The 20,506-nt window shown below is 34.7% G+C and overlaps 1 protein-coding gene across 1 annotated transcript; it reads right to left on the bottom strand.

The window, feature by feature from the left end:
- Positions 1-9,002: 9,002 nt before the first annotated feature.
- Positions 9,003-16,843, bottom strand: LOC111217340 (glycerol-3-phosphate dehydrogenase [NAD(+)], cytoplasmic). Its single transcript, XM_022739161.1, has 8 exons — positions 16,723-16,843; positions 15,302-15,479; positions 14,838-14,978; positions 14,484-14,622; positions 13,758-13,870; positions 12,009-12,245; positions 10,224-10,330; positions 9,003-10,120 (listed from the first exon to the last, which is right to left on the bottom strand). Exons 1-8 carry the CDS (start codon positions 16,764-16,766, stop codon positions 10,024-10,026), a joined length of 1,056 nt encoding a protein of 351 aa, XP_022594882.1. The 5' UTR covers positions 16,767-16,843; the 3' UTR covers positions 9,003-10,023.
- Between the last annotated feature and the right edge of the window lie 3,663 nt (positions 16,844-20,506).

Below are 20,506 nucleotides of genomic sequence, written 5' to 3'. Positions count from 1 at the left end.
TTTAAGTATGACATTTTTTATGACATATTATTCTGTGACTTTTTATGCCTTACTATACTATGACTTTTTATGCATTACTATATGATGACTTTTTTTTTTTTTTTTTTACAATTTCATGCCATATAATACTATAAAGTTTTTATGACGTACTATATTATGACTTTTTTTGACATTTTTATGACAGACTGTACTACAACATTTTTTGACATTTTTATGTATTTCTCATGAAATTTTGTCTGTAATATGCAATTCATATGGTTGTTAATGTGTTATCACTGCAGAACCACTTGTAAATGCTGTTGTAAGTATTGATGAAAGTGGTTGGTTAATAAATGTGGAAGAAAAAAATTATGGCGTGTGTGTGTTATTAAAGTATGACATTTTTTATGACATATTATTCTATGACTTTTTGCATTACTATACTATGACTTTTTATGACATTTTTAGGCTGAACTATACTATGAGTTTTTATTACATGTTGATGCCATACTATACTGTGACCTTTTTATGAATTACTATATGATGCCGTTTTGACATATTTATGCCCTAATATACTATGACATTTTTTGACATTTTTATGCCTTACTGTACTATCACATTTTTTGCCATACTATACTATGACGTTTTTTGCCATTTTCATGCCTTACTATACTATGACATTTTTTGACAATTTTATGCCTTGCTATACTATGACGTTTTTTGACATTTTCATGCCTCACTATACTATGACATTTTTTGACGTTTTATAACATACAATACTATGACGTTTTAATCCATACTATAGTATGACGTTTTTTGAGGTTTTATGCCTTACTATACTATGACGTTTTATGCCTTACTACAATATGCCGTTTTTTGACATTTTATGCCTTACTATACTATGACGTTTTATGCCTTACTACAATATGCCGTTTTTTGACATTTTATGCCTTACTATACTATGACGTTTTATGCCTTACTACAATATGCCGTTTTTTGACATTTTATGCCTTACTATACTATGACGTTTTATGCCTTACTACAATATGCCGTTTTTTGACATTTTATGCCTTACTATACTATGACGTTTTATGCCTTACTACAATATGCCGTTTTTTGACATTTTATGCCTTACTATACTATGACGTTTTATGCCTTACTACAATATGCCGTTTTTTGACATTTTATGCCTTACTATACTATGACGTTTTATGCCTTACTACAATATGCCGTTTTTTGACATTTTATGCCTTACTATACTATGACGTTTTATGCCTTACTACAATATGCCGTTTTTTGACATTTTATGCCTTACTATACTATGACGTTTTATGCCTTACTACAATATGCCGTTTTTTGACATTTTATGCCTTACTATACTATGACGTTTTATGCCTTACTACAATATGCCGTTTTTTGACATTTTATGCCTTACTATACTATGACGTTTTATGCCTTACTACAATATGCCGTTTTTTGACATTTTATGCCTTACTATACTATGACGTTTTATGCCTTACTACAATATGCCGTTTTTTGACATTTTATGCCTTACTATACTATGACGTTTTATGCCTTACTACAATATGCCGTTTTTTGACATTTTATGCCTTACTATACTATGACGTTTTATGCCTTACTACAATATGCCGTTTTTTGACATTTTATGCCTTACTATACTATGACGTTTTATGCCTTACTACAATATGCCGTTTTTTGACATTTTATGCCTTACTATACTATGACGTTTTATGCCTTACTACAATATGCCGTTTTTTGACATTTTATGCCTTACTATACTATGACGTTTTATGCCTTACTACAATATGCCGTTTTTTGACATTTTATGCCTTACTATACTATGACGTTTTATGCCTTACTACAATATGCCGTTTTTTGACATTTTATGCCTTACTATACTATGACGTTTTATGCCTTACTACAATATGCCGTTTTTTGACATTTTATGCCTTACTATACTATGACGTTTTATGCCTTACTACAATATGCCGTTTTTTGACATTTTATGCCTTACTATACTATGACGTTTTATGCCTTACTACAATATGCCGTTTTTTGACATTTTATGCCTTACTATACTATGACGTTTTATGCCTTACTACAATATGCCGTTTTTTGACATTTTATGCCTTACTATACTATGACGTTTTATGCCTTACTACAATATGCCGTTTTTTGACATTTTATGCCTTACTATACTATGACGTTTTATGCCTTACTACAATATGCCGTTTTTTGACATTTTATGCCTTACTATACTATGACGTTTTATGCCTTACTACAATATGCCGTTTTTTGACATTTTATGCCTTACTATACTATGACGTTTTATGCCTTACTACAATATGCCGTTTTTTGACATTTTATGCCTTACTATACTATGACGTTTTATGCCTTACTACAATATGCCGTTTTTTGACATTTTATGCCTTACTATACTATGACGTTTTATGCCTTACTACAATATGCCGTTTTTTGACATTTTATGCCTTACTATACTATGACGTTTTATGCCTTACTACAATATGCCGTTTTTTGACATTTTATGCCTTACTATACTATGACGTTTTATGCCTTACTACAATATGCCGTTTTTTGACATTTTATGCCTTACTATACTATGACGTTTTATGCCTTACTACAATATGCCGTTTTTTGACATTTTATGCCTTACTATACTATGACGTTTTATGCCTTACTACAATATGCCGTTTTTTGACATTTTATGCCTTACTATACTATGACGTTTTATGCCTTACTACAATATGCCGTTTTTTGACATTTTATGCCTTACTATACTATGACGTTTTATGCCTTACTACAATATGCCGTTTTTTGACATTTTATGCCTTACTATACTATGACGTTTTATGCCTTACTACAATATGCCGTTTTTTGACATTTTATGCCTTACTATACTATGACGTTTTATGCCTTACTACAATATGCCGTTTTTTGACATTTTATGCCTTACTATACTATGACGTTTTATGCCTTACTACAATATGCCGTTTTTTGACATTTTATGCCTTACTATACTATGACGTTTTATGCCTTACTACAATATGCCGTTTTTTGACATTTTATGCCTTACTATACTATGACGTTTTATGCCTTACTACAATATGCCGTTTTTTGACATTTTATGCCTTACTATACTATGACGTTTTATGCCTTACTACAATATGCCGTTTTTTGACATTTTATGCCTTACTATACTATGACGTTTTATGCCTTACTACAATATGCCGTTTTTTGACATTTTATGCCTTACTATACTATGACGTTTTATGCCTTACTACAATATGCCGTTTTTTGACATTTTATGCCTTACTATACTATGACGTTTTATGCCTTACTACAATATGCCGTTTTTTGACATTTTATGCCTTACTATACTATGACGTTTTATGCCTTACTACAATATGCCGTTTTTTGACATTTTATGCCTTACTATACTATGACGTTTTATGCCTTACTACAATATGCCGTTTTTTGACATTTTATGCCTTACTATACTATGACGTTTTATGCCTTACTACAATATGCCGTTTTTTGACATTTTATGCCTTACTATACTATGACGTTTTATGCCTTACTACAATATGCCGTTTTTTGACATTTTATGCCTTACTATACTATGACGTTTTATGCCTTACTACAATATGCCGTTTTTTGACATTTTATGCCTTACTATACTATGACGTTTTATGCCTTACTACAATATGCCGTTTTTTGACATTTTATGCCTTACTATACTATGACGTTTTATGCCTTACTACAATATGCCGTTTTTTGACATTTTATGCCTTACTATACTATGACGTTTTATGCCTTACTACAATATGCCGTTTTTTGACATTTTATGCCTTACTATACTATGACGTTTTATGCCTTACTACAATATGCCGTTTTTTGACATTTTATGCCTTACTATACTATGACGTTTTATGCCTTACTACAATATGCCGTTTTTTGACATTTTATGCCTTACTATACTATGACGTTTTATGCCTTACTACAATATGCCGTTTTTTGACATTTTATGCCTTACTATACTATGACGTTTTATGCCTTACTACAATATGCCGTTTTTTGACATTTTATGCCTTACTATACTATGACGTTTTATGCCTTACTACAATATGCCGTTTTTTGACATTTTATGCCTTACTATACTATGACGTTTTATGCCTTACTACAATATGCCGTTTTTTGACATTTTATGCCTTACTATACTATGACGTTTTATGCCTTACTACAATATGCCGTTTTTTGACATTTTATGCCTTACTATACTATGACGTTTTTTGACAATTGTATGCCATACTATGCTATGACATTTTTTGCCATACTACAATATGCCGTTTTTTGAAAATTTTATGCCTTATTATGCTATGACGTTTTTTGAAGTTTTATGCCTTACTATACTATGACATTTTTTGACATTTTCATGCCATACTATATTATTACGTTTTTTGACGTTTTATTCCATACTATACTATGACGTTTTTTGACAATTTTATGCCTTACTATAATACAACGTTTTTTGAGGTTTTATGCCTTACTATACTATGACGTTTTTTGACAATTTTATGCCATACTATGCTATGACATTTTTTGCCATACTACAATATGACGTTTTTTGAAAATTTTATGCCTTATTATGCTATGACGTTTTTTGAAGTTTTATGCCTTACTATACTATGACATTTTTTGACAATTTCATGCCATACTATATTATTACGTTTTTTGACGTTTTAATCCATACTATACTATGACGTTTTTTGCCATTTTTATGCTTTACTATACTATGACATTTTATGCCATACTATACTATGAGGTCTTTTTGCCATTTTCATGCTTTACTATACTATGACGTTTTATGCCATACTATGACGTTTTGACAATTTTATGCCTTACTATACTCTGACATTTTTCGAGGTTTTATGCCTTACTATACCATGACGTGTTAATCCATACTATACTATGACGTTTTTTGACAATTTTATGCCATACTATACTATGATGTTTTTTGACAATTTTATGCCTTACTATACTATGACATTTTTTGCCATACTACACTTTCACATTTTTTTCCATTTTTAATCCATATTATACTATGACCTCTTTTGACAATTTTATGCCTTAATATACGATGACATTTTATTCCATAATATACTATGACGTTTTAATCCATACTATACTATTACGTTTTTTGACAATTTTATGCCTCACTATACTATGATGTTTTAATCCATACTATACTATGACGTTTTTTGAGGATTTATGCCTTACTATACTATGACATTTTTTGCCATACTAAACTATCACGTTTTTTACCATTTTTAATCCATATTATACTATGACATTTTTTGACATTTTATGCTGTACTATACTATGACATTTTAATACATACTATACTATGATGTTTTTTGACAATTTTATTCCTCACTATACTATGACGTTTTTTGACGTTTTATGCCATACAATACTATGACGTTTTAATCCATACTATACTCTGACGTTTTTTGTCAATTTTATGCCTTACTATACTCTGACGTTTTTTTGAGGATTTATGCCTTACTATACTATGACGTTTTAATGCATACTATACTATGACGTTTTAATCCATACTATTCTATGAAGTTTTTTGCCATTTTTATGCCTTACTATACTATGATATTTTTGGCCATACTATAACATGCCGTTTTTTGAAGTTTTATTCCATACTATACTATGACGTTTTTTGAAGTTTTATGCCTTACTATACTATGATGTTTTAATCCATACTACACTATGACGTTTTAATCCATACTACACTATGACGTTTTTTGATAATTTTATGCCATACTATACTATGATCTTTTTTGACAATTTTATGCCTTACTATACTATGAGGTTTTTTGACCTTTTATGCCATACTATACTATGTCATTTTTTGCCATACTATACTATCACGTTTTTTGCCACTTTTAATCCATATTATACTATGACTTTTGTTGATAATTCTATCCCTTACTATACTATGACTTTTTATGACATTTTTATGCCATACTATACTATGACTTTTTATGCCTTACTATATTATGAAGTTTTCTGACATTTATATGCCATACAATACTATGACGTTTTTTGACATTATTATGCCATACTATACTATGACTTTTTTATGACTTACTAAACTATGACGTTTTTTGACATTTTTATGCCCGACTGTACTATGACGTTTTTTCATGGCATACCATGTGATTATATTTTTTGGACATGGTCTGTAATATCTGAGGACTGCTCAAACTGTTAGCTCATTTAAAAAAGGTCTTAAAACATTACTATTTGCTGCAGCTTACTGATAAATTACACATGTAAAATCCTATCAGTCTCTACCTACTCATTTTTTTGTTTTTGTTTTTGTATATAATGTATTTCTTTTGCAATTTTGTCTTTAATATGCAATTCATACGGTTGTTAATGTGTTATCACTACAGAACGTCTTGTAAATGCTGTTGGAAGTATTGATATAATTGGTTGGATAATAAATATGAGAGCATACTATACTATGATGTTTTTTGACATTTTTATGCCTTATTTTAATATGACATATTTATGCCCTACTATACTATGACATTTTTTGAGATTTTTATGCCCTACTATACTATGGATTTTTTTTTTAATTTTCATGCCTTAAAATACTGTGCTATTTTTATGCCGTACTATGCTATGACATATTTATGCCCTACTATACTATGACGTTTTTTTTTTTTACATTTTTATGCTTTACTTTACTCTGAATTTTTTTTGCCATACTGTACTATGACATTTTTATGCCTTATTATACTATGATGTTTTTTTGACATTTTTGAGCATTAGTATACTAAGACATTTTTATGCCTTACTATAGTATTAAGTATTACGTTATTTGACATTTTCATGACACACTATACTATGACTTTTTATGCCATATTTATGCCACATTTTTTACATATATAGGCTATAATGTATATACATATATATTTTTTACTTCATATATACATATATATTTAATAAATGAAGATTCAACACATGTACATATTTTACATTTGTGTATGGGCCTTTCTGAATGTAAATATAGATATTATATGTTAATAAACTGTTTGGTTGACGGCAGTACAAAGTCAATCTATTTGTTTTGGAGGGGTGGCAGGGTTGTTGCATCCCTACCAATTTGGAGACCAAACCTACGCCCTTGGCGGCAAATCAAATTCTGCTTAGGGCCCATAAAGGCTTGGGCCGGCTCTGGGTATTGGTAAGGAGTATGTTATAATGCTCAATAAGTTAAAGGTTACAAGTTACATTTATTCATCATTTTACAGGGTCGTATAACATGATGAGACTCCACCATGAAAAATTGTTTTATTTTCATGACTTCTTATTTATTCACTCATTTACTGTACATATTTTTTGTTTTGGTGAGTAGCATAAAGGGAACTACAACTAGCACCTCCATATACAACTTTTATAGTAAATATCCTGTCAGAGATTATATAAATAAAGTTAATAATAATAAAAATGATAATAATAAAATGATTATTACTGTCAAATTTATTTATTTTTTATACTTTTTTTGGCTGAGGTGTTATACAGCTACTTCTCTGTCCTGCCAGAATGTTGTGGAGAAGGTGCTTGGTATTGTTCATTATAGCCTGAATCTTAAATTGCATATGTCTCTCCACAACAGTCCTGGGTGAGTCCAGAGCACAGACCCAGCCTTATTGACCAGCTTGTTTTTTTATGCCATATGGTGTTCATGTCTGATATGAACACAAGGAGACATAAAAAAAGGACATTTAATGGCACTTGTGTGAGCTGCCCAGTTAGTACACCTGTTCTTGTGCCTCTCTTCAGCCAGGCAAAGTAAAAAAAGAAAAATAAATTAAAAATTAAAAAGAAAATTCAGTTATCCAATTTGCATTCTCATTTTCACATACTCATGGGCGTTCTATGACCATATTAAAATGAAAATTGAAAAGCTATTGACAATTAATTTTCAAAGACTTCTAAATAAAAATGGAAATGCATTCTGTTAGTCCTTTCATCAAGGCAGGTCATCAGTTAGTATGTCACTTCCTTGCCACTTGTGTCTGTCTGGGGCAGTGTCAGCTGCTTGTTTTACCAGGATATAAATGACACAAAGATCCACAGTGATATGCAATATTTAGTGTTATTGGAAACAGCTTCTCCCCACTCTGTGTGATGTCACTCACTCTAGCTGTGAACATTCCGCCACATACACATTAACTTAAAAATCTGGAAAGGTCCAGAAACGTTCATGAAACTTGAACTGTCACTGTGTAAAACAATTTGTCTCAATGCTTAGATTTGTCTCAATGCTTGTCTCACAAATGGACTGAATGATTACAATAAACTCAATGGTAAAGAAGTGACACCAGTTATCTCTTTTCAAGTTGGTTGGGCATGAAATATGGTCTATACAATGTATCTTCATCATCATCATCATCATCATCACAGTGTAAAAAAACAGCACCCTGCTTTCATTCCCACAGTCCGCAAGATGAATGTTTACTGGGGCAGAAAGTTTCTTTCAAAAATCCATGTGTGTAAAATTGAAATCCACAAGCATGGAATTGAGATCCACTAATACTTTTTCACTTCACAAATAGAAAATTGATTCACATATGTCTGTTTGAAAGTTGTAAATTTTAAGAAGATATTCACATATGCTTTTCATTTATTTGTAAATTAATTGAATGTATTCACAGATAATTTTTTTATTTGTAGAAGTTTTTTGTGTATTTGCAAATCCGTTTTATATTTGCAAGATATTTTTGTGAATTTGCAAATTTAGTTTTTGTATTTGGGGAAGGTGTTTTATATTTATAGATTACACATTTGCACATTTGTTCACACAAATAATACTGAAACAAATCTACCTGCATATAATAGAGATAATCGCCTTTCTAATGTGAGAGTGAAAAATAAAATAAAAAATTCCAGCAATGATATGATGAGAGAATTAATTTATTCACAGACTTAATATTGACATAATCTGCAACACGCATTAGTGAGTGAGAACAGGGTCAGGCAGGATCACAGTAACAAATGGCGTAGTGGACGGACGTTAAGTAGTGGAGTCTTTGGTTTGACCAAAAAAAAAAAAAAAAAAAAAAAAAAAAGAAAAAAAGAAAAAAATAATGGCCAAAATTTAGCAACCGTGCATTCTAAGGCACTTGCATTGTTATATTAAAAACAGTTGCTGTGTGATTGACAGGATGTTAATAATACAGTACATGACAGGAAATATAGTGAATTATGATTACATAAGACATTTAGAGCATATAAAGACATAACAAAGTTAGGCATTACATCTATAATTAAAGAACGTGTGATGGACATGGCATTCACAGGACGGCAACATAAATTTTAGATGAGGATAAATCCCTCTACAGAAGGCTGTCAATAGGTCTTTGCCCTGAGTGGTTGGCCCTGTGAAAATCTGAATGCATGATGTAGTGCCATATAAACATTGTGCAAATGTTAGTAACTCAATGGCATTCAAGGGTCAACAAAGACATGAGTTAACCTTCATGTTTCCCATTAAATTCTAATAGCCAGTGAAGTCTGGATTTCTTATATTAGTGTTGCAATTTGGCTTGTGTCTAAAAACTGACACCATGCATTCTGATTTCATCTGGCTCTAAAAAAATATCTCAGGCAAAAAAAAAAAAAAAAAAAAAAAAAAAAAAAAAAAGAAGTGCTACTGGACCATCATATACTCGCCACAATGTTCAGTATGTATCAGGAAAATATGTCAGAAACTGAATGTTATAGACAAAGTGGTCGAACACGCACAAATGTTATGCAACCTCTCCGATGAGTGAACATGAACTGCACTCACGGGCTGGAGATGTTTAGTTGCATGACAGCTGTGGAGTGTCGGATCATCCTCCATCTATTTCTGACAGGTAACAGATGAAAAGTGGTAATGTTCTCCCTTTAGAAGGCACTTTGTGAGTTGGGTTTTTTTTACATGTGCTCTGGGTGGTTCTGCAAACAGCTTATGAACTCTGTGACTGGATGGCCCTGGTAGCAGATCTGATACACTGCATTGAACAGTGGGAACCTGGAGGAAGAGGAGGTATTGTTGAGTGCCAAAAATAATACTGGATTGGTGTCTTTTCTATCCAGCGCTCTGATTCTGTGTGATGTGCTGCTGCTCCACTTACTTGTCAATGAGGTTTTTGTGCTTGAGGATGAGATAAACCTCAGCTGCTGTTGCTGGTCCCTGCAGCTTCTGACCATTCAGCATCTCTTTCTCCAGCTCCTCAATGGACTGAACAAGGTAAGAAATAAAAGAAGTAACATGACACAAAAGTGTGAACTTTTGTTAAACAGAAGAGATGGTACACACACTGAATTTTACAAGCTTCCACCAGTCACATACTTCTGAATCTGATCTGGCAGACTAAAATGAACTTTGTTATGTTCAAGCTGTTTAAATAACCTGTGGATGAATTATTTGACTGTGGTTCAAGTATGAAAAATATGGTAAATCAGAAGAATAAACTTTTTTTTTTTTTTTTTTAAAAAAACCTCAGCTGATGAATACATACATACATACATACATAACTGCAGCATCAGTTTTATATATAAGCTGTATCTAAAAAAAAACAAAAAAACAAAAAAAAAAACATGTCTGGCAGTGAGAATAAGGATGCATTACACTGATTACACTGTTTCTTTTATGCCACTAAATCCAGAGATTTCTTATTTTGTTGCCTCTGTGTTGTCTTGTGAGCACAGAGTAGCAGCTAAGCCACTATCAAGCTGTGGTAAGGAGATAAAAACAAAAGCTATGCAGACAAAATAATGACAACAGCCAATTCTGAGGACAGACAGGTTGTATATCTACAGTGTCTGAAACGACGCAGCAAATGTTGAATAAAACACCAACACAATAGGTATCACTCAGCCTGTATGTGTTATGTTTAAAGACTGTAGCAGAAGTAGTAGTGTTTGACGAGTCAGCAGCAGCCGAGCTTGTTGTAGGTTTAAATATCCTACATCATATTGATTGTACCGTTTAATTAATTTATTTCCACACAAAGCTACGACTTAACTATAGACTAGACATCCCTGCATGCCGGCAAGACTGTCAGCACAGTAAAAGTGTGTCTTCAAGGGAACCATACTTTGCTTATTTAGCAGCTGCTGATGAGGCCATAAAGGTTTGTCACCGTTTCATTTCGTTTCAATTCACACTGTTTAACTGGTACAACTACAAGGTTAGCACTACAGCTAAACACCTTGAGTAATGTGGAAACAAGAGGTGTTCATCCTGTTCTTCCCATTCTGCTGACACTGTGCAAATGCAGAAAGCAAACAACAGTCAGTTGCACATATGTGCAAGAGAAAATTCTGTAGTAGAAAGACTGTGGAGTTTGTCCGCCATCATTTACAATGGAGCCACATTAGAGGAGATTTCTTAAGGACTAGTATGAAGAGGAGGAATTATAACAGAGAGCAAAACCCATTTTAATATTCATATGGACATATTTACTTGAAAAGCTTGTGGTTGAATACTACTGACCATATGGTTATAGTGACATATTCCATTAAGATATTTCAAGATGGTTATGTTTTTATTTTTGCTTTCCTTCTTAGTTCTTATAGTGTGTTCATTGTGTTAATGGTGCTACAGTTCTGTGTATTTTGCTCATCAATAAAGCTTCTGTGAACCATCAGCTAAGGAGTGAGAAGACCTTTAACCCAGGATTACTACAGGGCATGCACTACCTATTTTGTAACTATAGAGTATAACAGAGTTTGTACCCCAGTGCACAGAACACTCCTTTTCCTCATGTCTACTTTAAAATCATACGTTCACACAATCATACATTCCTTTACTACTCATACGTGGTAAGTATTTGTTTCAAGAAAATAAATGTACCAAAAATAAATAAACAAACAAACAAATAAATAAATAAATAAATAAATATCAAAGTGCTCACCTTTCCCGTCTTCACAAAAGCCTCGGCTACTTTACGGTTGCGGCCACCGTAGCAGGTAGTGATGAGGTCAGCCACACCGCAGCTCTCCAGGAAGGTGGCAGAGGACACGGGCCCGGCAGTGCAGAAAATGCGGGCGAAAGCAATCATCTCCATCAGGCCCAGTCTAATTACTGCTGCCTTCGTGTTGTCCCCAAAGCCCAGACCATCACAGAAACCTGCTCCAACCGCAACAATGTTCTGAAAGGATGGACTCAAAAACATGAGCAAAGACTGGAGATACAAGAGCCAAAGACACACTTGGATACTTTGTGAAAGATGACTCAATAAATGAACTTGGTTGAGTGAACAAGTTAATAGCTCAACCTTCTAATAACATCTAGAGATCTAGAGCATTAATCTTAGTGCCTCACATTAGGGCTTTTAGAGGCTCTACAGATCCTAACCCAAGGTCTCGGTGCGCTGTATACTTTTTCCTTCCATCCTCATTTCTTACCTACATACACATGAGTTTGTACGTATTTAAACCTGTTAACTGTATAGACTGCTAAACTGGACAGACATCAATAAAGCACATAGAGGTAAAGGTACAACTATAGTTGATTTATCGATTAGTTGATAGAGAAAGAAAATAAAGAAAGAAAATCAGTTCAATTAATCCAAATTTGATGGTTTCAGGTTCTCAAACAGTGGAATTTGCAGCTTTTTTTGGGGTGTTGACTGTTTGTTTCACAAAACACGACATCTGATGATGTCACCTTGTGCTCTAGGATATTGTGATAGCTATTTTTCACTGTTAAGGTTAGGGTTATGGGTAATGGTTAGTTGCAGTTGATGCAGGTTCATGTGTGTGCAGTCTGTGAGATGATAAATATCTAATGTCTTATAACTGACAAGCTAAAACTATGAAAAAAAAAATCTATCCTCAACATGCATGCCAAATTAAATGTCATTCTGTAAACACTGGGCTGGATAAATGGTAGCACTTTGACTTTTGAGGCAGATGCAAACTTCACACCTTTCACAACTGCATTACACAAAAAATAAATAGTGTGCTTTAAACCTTTGGAGTTGGGCATGCATCCCAGCTTCAGTCAGTGATACCAGTCATACCAGACGGGACTGCAGTGGTGGAATGTAACCAAGTACATTCATTTATTGTCTGGCTTTGCTTCATGTACAAAGACAGAGCTGCAGATAGCTTTTCAGCTGCTTTGCTTGCTTGGTGGACACTTGTTGCGCCTTGGTTAAACTATTTTCTATGTTGCACAATGGTAATGTTAACAAACTGCTATGGAAGATTTTACAGCCTTTGTCCATTTTTCCTGCATAGTGACCTTTACCTCACTGCATAATCGGTTTTAGTATTTCAAAACAAACGAGTGTGTGAGCCGCAGCCTTTAGAAAGCCAGTTGAAATTCTTGTTCATCTAGAGTCCTCTTTTGGTTATATTTGGTTCTTTGTTTTTTAACACTACCCCCCACCACCACCCCCAACTCACCTTTTAGTTAACCTCATTTATAGTTTATATCAATTTCCCTGAACTCCTTACAAACAAATAATTTTGCTTAGGCATCTAAAACTGGTTTTATGTTGGTTCCCTTTTTCCAAAAACAAGCCAAGTTGTAACACAGAGAAATGCGACTTATATAGGAGGAAATGTGCAGTTATTTGCACTTACATGTGAAATTTTAGACATAGGCTTTGTCCCTCTTTTTCTGTGTGTCGCTGTGTATTGGAGTGAAAGCTCACCTTCAGGGCTCCACAGATTTCTACCACATCATACTCTTCTACTACAGTAACTCGGAAGTTGTTGGTCTGCATGAGTTCCTTTAGGAGAGCACCGTGGTTTTTATTCTTACATCCTGGAAGCAGAACAAAGAACCTGGTCATGTTTCAGCATCTCTACAAGATGATTCGTTTTGCCTGTAAAATTTATTCAAATCTGAGTAGATTTTTATCATGAGTCATGGTAAAAAAAAAAAAAAAAAAAAAAAAAAAAAAAAAAAAAAAGACTTTGCATCTATTAGAGTGCGGCTGGAATACTCCAAATCCTCTAACAAATTACATTTGTCAGCTGTGATCCAACTAATACTGATCCCGTCAAAACAGGTTAGTGCTCTCTTGGTTTATACACTGATAGTAAATCCCATGAGGTATGCTGTTATGTAGTACGTGCAAAGATGTGAAGAAAATGTCAAACTGAACCAGCCCACTCTGTCATTTACACAGCAGCTTTAAGGCAGATTAAACCTTCACCCCCATGCTGACAATGCAGAAAGCTTGAGAACATAAAAATGCTTCCTGTTTCAAGGCTTGAACTTTCATATTACAACTTTAAACCTTGATCTAAGTGCAAGTTTGTCCTAATTAAACAAGAACCCTTTCATTCAAAACAAAGATCCTACGCTAAGCAATCAAGAATATGTCAAGACAAGACATAAAAATTAAAACCATGTAGCACAGTATGAGACTAACCAATGGTGGTCTCACAAAACTTCTCATCAGCAACCTCATTGGCAATGTTGGCCCCCATCAGCACACTCATGGTGATACCGAGCTTCTCCTGGATCACATCAGAGATGAGTTTAAGTCCATCAGGGCCCTCATCAACACCCTGGTGGAACAAAAACAAACACAAGCAGAGTATTTACATTAAACCATACCAAGCTGGTATTTGTGTCAAAGACCACACTGTACGACTGGTTTACGGCTGCTTTAACCAGGCCTTAGACTGTTTGAGTCTGGCATGCACTATGAAGTAGCACCACACTAAAATTAGAGAGATAAAGGGTGAAAAAAAAAAAAAAAAAAATCATAGCAGAGTTGAACCTTGATGAGGGAAATCCCCAGTGCATCACCCTTTATCTTGCCCTTCATGGTTTCACACACTTTCCCAACAAACTGGTGTGGGATCACAAACACCAAGATGTCTGCATCACTGGACGCCTCTACCAGGTCTGGGACAGCAAGCTGGGAAGGGGGAAAAGAGATGACAATGATGAGGATGATACTGAAAGATATGACATACATTAAAGTCTGATGAAATTCACCTAAGAGCTGGTGTAACAACCTGCTGTGAGAGCATGTGCAGAAAACTAATATTACAGTAGTTAATTCACTTTTAAAAAGACTAACAACTTATAATGGAGGAAGCTATTTAAAAGGTGGCATGGACAAATGCAGGTAAAAAAACATAATGGGAGTACAGTACATTCATGCGCTATAAAACACAGAAAAGCAACAGGAAGAACACTGAATTACTGTTAAATGACAAGAAACCAACACTTTCTTACCACATTTGCTGGTAGCTTGTGGCCAGGAAGGTACTTCACATTTTCATGGTCAGTGTTTATAATTTCAGTTAGTTTGCGCCCGTTCACCGTCTCTTCAAACACCCACATTTTTACGGTGTCGTCGAATTTGGAATTCTGAGCAGCATTGGCACCCACTATCTTGGCAATGGCAGAACCCCTTTATTGTTAACAGTTGAAAAGGTTGGCATTCAGTTTATATAAAAACAGTCATGTTAAATTCACACCGCATTTCAATTTTGTGAAAATGGAAGTAACATGGCAAGAAAACTGTTAGAAGATATAAGATATACATTTATGATAAGCTGAGGTGCTTGAAATGATCCAACATCCAGTGATTTTGCCTTTTAAGTCTCATTGTTAAACCCCTCACTAAGTAATTACTATCACATGGCTGCTGGTGTGATCACCAGGCCATTACCAATCATGGCTCCTCCTGTGTTTTCTACTGCTGTTTGATCACAAACTACTGTTTTCTGAGAAGAATGATATCAGATGATATAATTACTTTGCAGTTCAGTATGGAGACAACCATGCGCCAAACTCCATTAAAAACTCAGGTGATTTTAGGTTGGTCCACCCAACACCAATGTTAAATAGTGGTTAAGCAGAATTTTGAGGCGTTTTCCAAGTATTTTGGGACAACACATCAATTCGGTATACAAAAAAAAACTATAGTCTTTAAATGAGATTTCTTTATTAATACAACACAGTGTGGGCAAAAACAGATGTTAAACAGAATACATTATCTTTGGTCGATGAACTGACGATATATGCCGACTTCACTCGAAGACTTTAATGATTTATTCATGGCCTAAAGCGACGTTTTTCCACGCAAGGATATTGAAGTCGATAAGGTAACTCTAAACTATGCGACTGTTTGAACAGAGTTTGGAATTTGGTTTTCATACAGAGAAAAAGAGCATCCCCTCGAGGGCTGCTGTTGGCAACAATGTAAAGCTATACCCATTGTAGATGGTCGATATGTTGATGATGGCTGTAAAATAACATTAACGTATTTCCACTATAGAGGTGTTAATGAGGACAAGATATCATGGATTTCTACTGCTGACACATTATTGCTACATGACAGCAAAATCCCAGTAATCGTGACTGACATGTGGCCAGTTTTCTGTATACTCAGCCAGTTTCTTAACATGTGACTCTAACCGAGGCTAAACCCGACTTGTGTTCCAGCTAACGAAACGGTAGAGTAGACAAAGCCTTGCAAATCAAACTTCTTTATAATTACTACGGAAAATGCGGCTAGTTAACGTTAGCCGGCTGTTGGCTAGCAACGGCAAGCACTCTGTAACATACACGGATGGACACCTACTCCAAAGTTAGCCATGTTGAAACCCCCCCGTCGCTTTACGGTTTAGTACGTTTACACACCGACTTACCAATTTCCAGAGCCAATGATGCAGACTTTCTTCGGAGCTGCCATTGTGAAGAGGTAAACCGATGAGCGGAGGTGAACCTGCACTGGTTGCCGCTGTGGACCTGCAGTGTGGTTATGCAACACACAAACCGAGCTGCAAGCTGATTTTATTGGCCTCTCCGGGGGGAGACACTGGTCCGCCCACTGTGGACAGGGCCAAGTGCGGTCATCCATTCATAGAGCTGGCTAGAGGTTAGTAGACTCAAAGTAAATGGGACAAAAGTCAGTCTGTGAGCTCTACTGCTTGTTTACTTAAGTTTTACGGTATAAACACCTCTGCTGATAAGACATAACGGGCCCTGGACCGCAGATATGTGAAAGCCCCCCACCAACCTTCTTAAACAGGAGCAAGACACCCACAAAATCATGAAAACCGACGCAGCATGAGTGAATGTGACGCTTTGTTGTAATTCTTCTCTATCTTATGACCATTTAGTCTCACTTTGTGGTAATTTTGCCTCTGTCTGAGTTATGCTACTTTATATGTCATCTCCCCTGTATTTCAGGACCAGGCTGGATTACCAACCAGGCAAAATGGGCAATTGCCCAGGGGCTGCCAGCTGTTATGTCAGAATGTTATGTTAGTCCAAAAAAACCCTGAACTTCTGTGGTTTACTTGATTTATTATGTAATCTGAATTTATTACAAATTTGTTTAGAAAATCTAGTATTTTTTTCATCATAGTATAAATACTTTTACTTTAATAAACGATCTGAGTACTTCCTCCATCACTGGTTACATCACACAGTCACCATTCATTCCTTGAACTTTATCTGCACTGCCTTTCCGTTTATGTGTCTGAGATGTGCTGGCAGATAAGGTTATTGCAACAAGGTTCCCAAGGAACCAACAACTTTGTAATTTCAGTAAACAGCTAGGGAGAGATAGATTTAGCTTGTTCCCAAGAAATGTTAGGATTACCAAGACAGTCCACCTGCCAAAGCATAAAACCAATAGTCCAAGACCTTGTTAAAATGCCAAACCAGATTTTGACCCTAGTCTGTAATCACTCCCAGATCTGTCTATTTGGATATAGACAGCGAAGCACTGATTTGATTGACTGTAAGTGACTGGTGTTGAAACAACTTTGTTGTCATTCTGGAAGGTGTAGTTTGTGGTGCTGTTGAATTTTTTATTGTATGAGAGGTGTTACTGATATATTCAGCCCCACAGTGAACTACTTACCTAAATATGTGAAACACCTGTCAGTATAGCATACCAAGTGTGTAAAATATGATTTCTTTTTTCTCTTCATTTCTAAACATTAATAGAATCTAAAGTAATTATAAGCTCCAGGCCGCACATTAAATGTCACAAGAGCAGCCACAGACAGATCATTGTGGGAGAAATTACTTGGTCTGAAGAGCTCAAACAAAAAGGGACCTTGTTGCGTAAGAGTTGGACAGCAAACAGAAGAGGGGACGTAGGAAGGAACTAAACTTCATATTCAGCAGTCTGGTTTCTATGAGCAGGCACAAACTGAGAAAATCAAGCCTGTTTTGCTGAAAAGTGTTCATGATTATATCTCCACTACAAACATAGATTCATAAGTCGTATTTTGATGAGCTTCAAGTGCTTCCTCTTTGGATTATCCCAACTGAATACTTCTACATTCACTCAACAGTCACTGATGGTGAAGTTGGTATTGGTAATTAAACCTACATCTGCCATGTTGAAGATTACCTTAACAATTTCGTCAAATACACTCTGATGAGTCTGCAGTCACTGTGTCGTCTTTCTGCAGTGAGTTAAAATAGATAGACAATCAGTCATAAATGCAGATGTTTTTCACAGAGAATCTGCATATTTTTGAGTTTAATTACCATCAAGACTTCTTAACACCCCTAAAAGAAAAAAATGTTTTTATGGAAAAACAGCCATGTTTTTCATACTGTATCTTTGCTTTAAATCAAACAACAACAAAAACAACACATTATTATTATATAGGAGTGACATTAGTTTTGTTGTTATTTGGTCATAAACCAAAGTGTTAAACATATCTAAATTTTGACCTGATAATGTGCAAATTAAAAGTTAAAGGATTATCAAAGTTGTTACAATTTATCCTGAGGGGAACGTGAATGTCTAAAGAAAATTTTATGGAAGGAGAGAAGAAAAGTCAGGTGGTTCACCAAAGTCAATAGGATTCATCCAGTGGGGATTATCAGTGTCTGTACAAAATGTCACGGCGATTGATTGAGATATTTCAGTCTAGACCAAAGTTGTGGACTGACTGACAGTGCCATCCCCACAGCCAGACTGCCGGCACAGCTAAATGGTAAACAAGTGGAAATGTATAATAATGGTATACAGTGAAAAAGAAAGAAAAAACAATTTCTGCTGTGGATTCATCTAATTTGTCTTTCACATCAAAAGATGGCTCAGAGTGGAAACTGTCCTATAAGTGTGGGTTTTGATTGTGAGTCATCTCTCTATTCCACAGCATAAGTATAAATGATGACACAGAACACTTTCAAGTGAATAAAAGCTGCGTAAAGTTAGCATTTAATCTTTCATATTACAACTGGTTCAAGATCATTATTTAGCTACACATCACCAGACTAAAATAATCATCCTTTCATATCTAAAATAAAAATGGAAAATTAAAAATGGAGGCATATGTATAACAAAATCTGGAAGCATGGCGGCCAGAGGACTTGTTTTGAGATGCATGACCTCATGCAGTGGATGCTAGAAAACAACAATCCTGCTGTTCAATTTCATTTACTGATGAATACAGTATAATTAGCTGTGACTGTAGCAGTACAAAGAAAAAAAGAAATAGCTTAATATTGAATATTGTCTTTGATAAATATACTTTTAAGAAATAAACCATCTACAATCATATGTACACAAAAACTGAATTGAGTTACACACCTAGTCTATATTAAATAAATATAACAAGTACAACATTAGACAGATAAGACTATGCTAATACACTAAGATTATTATCCATAGTCATTGCAATATATACATTAAATTACAACTGATGGTATGATTGTGCTTGAACAACACTACGCAGCTACATGATATACAGTTCCCATTTCCTGCTGATAATACCATAGGGTTCAATGGGAATGAAAGCAGGTAACTCCAAAAGAATGCTTGAAGATGGTTTGTTGGTCTGACTGATAACAGATATGAGGGCAGGATCTCATCTCAATTTTTCTTTTATCAGCTTCTGAATTTGGCCCAGATGTTGGGTAACGTTGACAACACACACACACACACACACACACACACACACACACACACACACACACACACACACACACACACACACACACACACACACACACACACACACACACAAATAGATACATGCTCACAATATACAACCAAACACACAGACAGATGAATGACAGAAACTGCAGTTGGACGTGCAGATTATCAGTTCATCGATGGACCACATTTAAGATGCCTACTGTACAGTGCTACATGCAAGTTAGAGCCCTAGAAGATGGAAAAACACATTCAACATATTAATTCTAATTAATTTTACCTTTCCAGGTTAACTCACCCGAATGTAAAGTCCCTTAGATGTTTTGAACAGCATCTACATACATCAGTAGCCTATATGTAAAAATGTATGACATTCCCTTGTTCTTGCCAGGAAATATTTCTTCATATTTTTAATTCTCTTGAGTTCTAAACTATACAGTGATTGTCAGGGAACTTGAAGGCAAATTATACAGTATGTAGCACCTGGTTGACATGGCGAAAAAATGAAATATTTATTCATAATC

Source organism: Seriola dumerili, unplaced genomic scaffold, assembly GCF_002260705.1.
Source record: "Seriola dumerili isolate Sdu_G_001 unplaced genomic scaffold, Sdu_1.0 BDQW01000043.1, whole genome shotgun sequence".
Lineage (NCBI taxonomy): Eukaryota > Metazoa > Chordata > Actinopteri > Carangiformes > Carangidae > Seriola > Seriola dumerili.
The sequence above is the reverse complement of the archived record's forward strand: the minus strand, read 5'-3'. Positions and strand labels throughout refer to the sequence as shown.

What these genes read in the sequence shown, in the direction of transcription:
- LOC111217340 (XM_022739161.1), bottom strand. Translation starts at nt 16,766, where the DNA reads ATGGCAGCTCCGAAGAAAGTCTGCATCATTGGCTCTGGAAATTG. An exon ending in GTTTTGTGAGACCACCATTG is followed by an intron (nt 13,871 to 14,483) that starts GTTAGTCTCATA and finishes TTCTGCTTCCAG; the next exon opens with GATGTAAGAATAAAAACCAC. An exon ending in CTTTTGTGAAGACGGGAAAG is followed by an intron (nt 10,331 to 12,008) that starts GTGAGCACTTTG and finishes TACCTTGTTCAG; the next exon opens with TCCATTGAGGAGCTGGAGAA.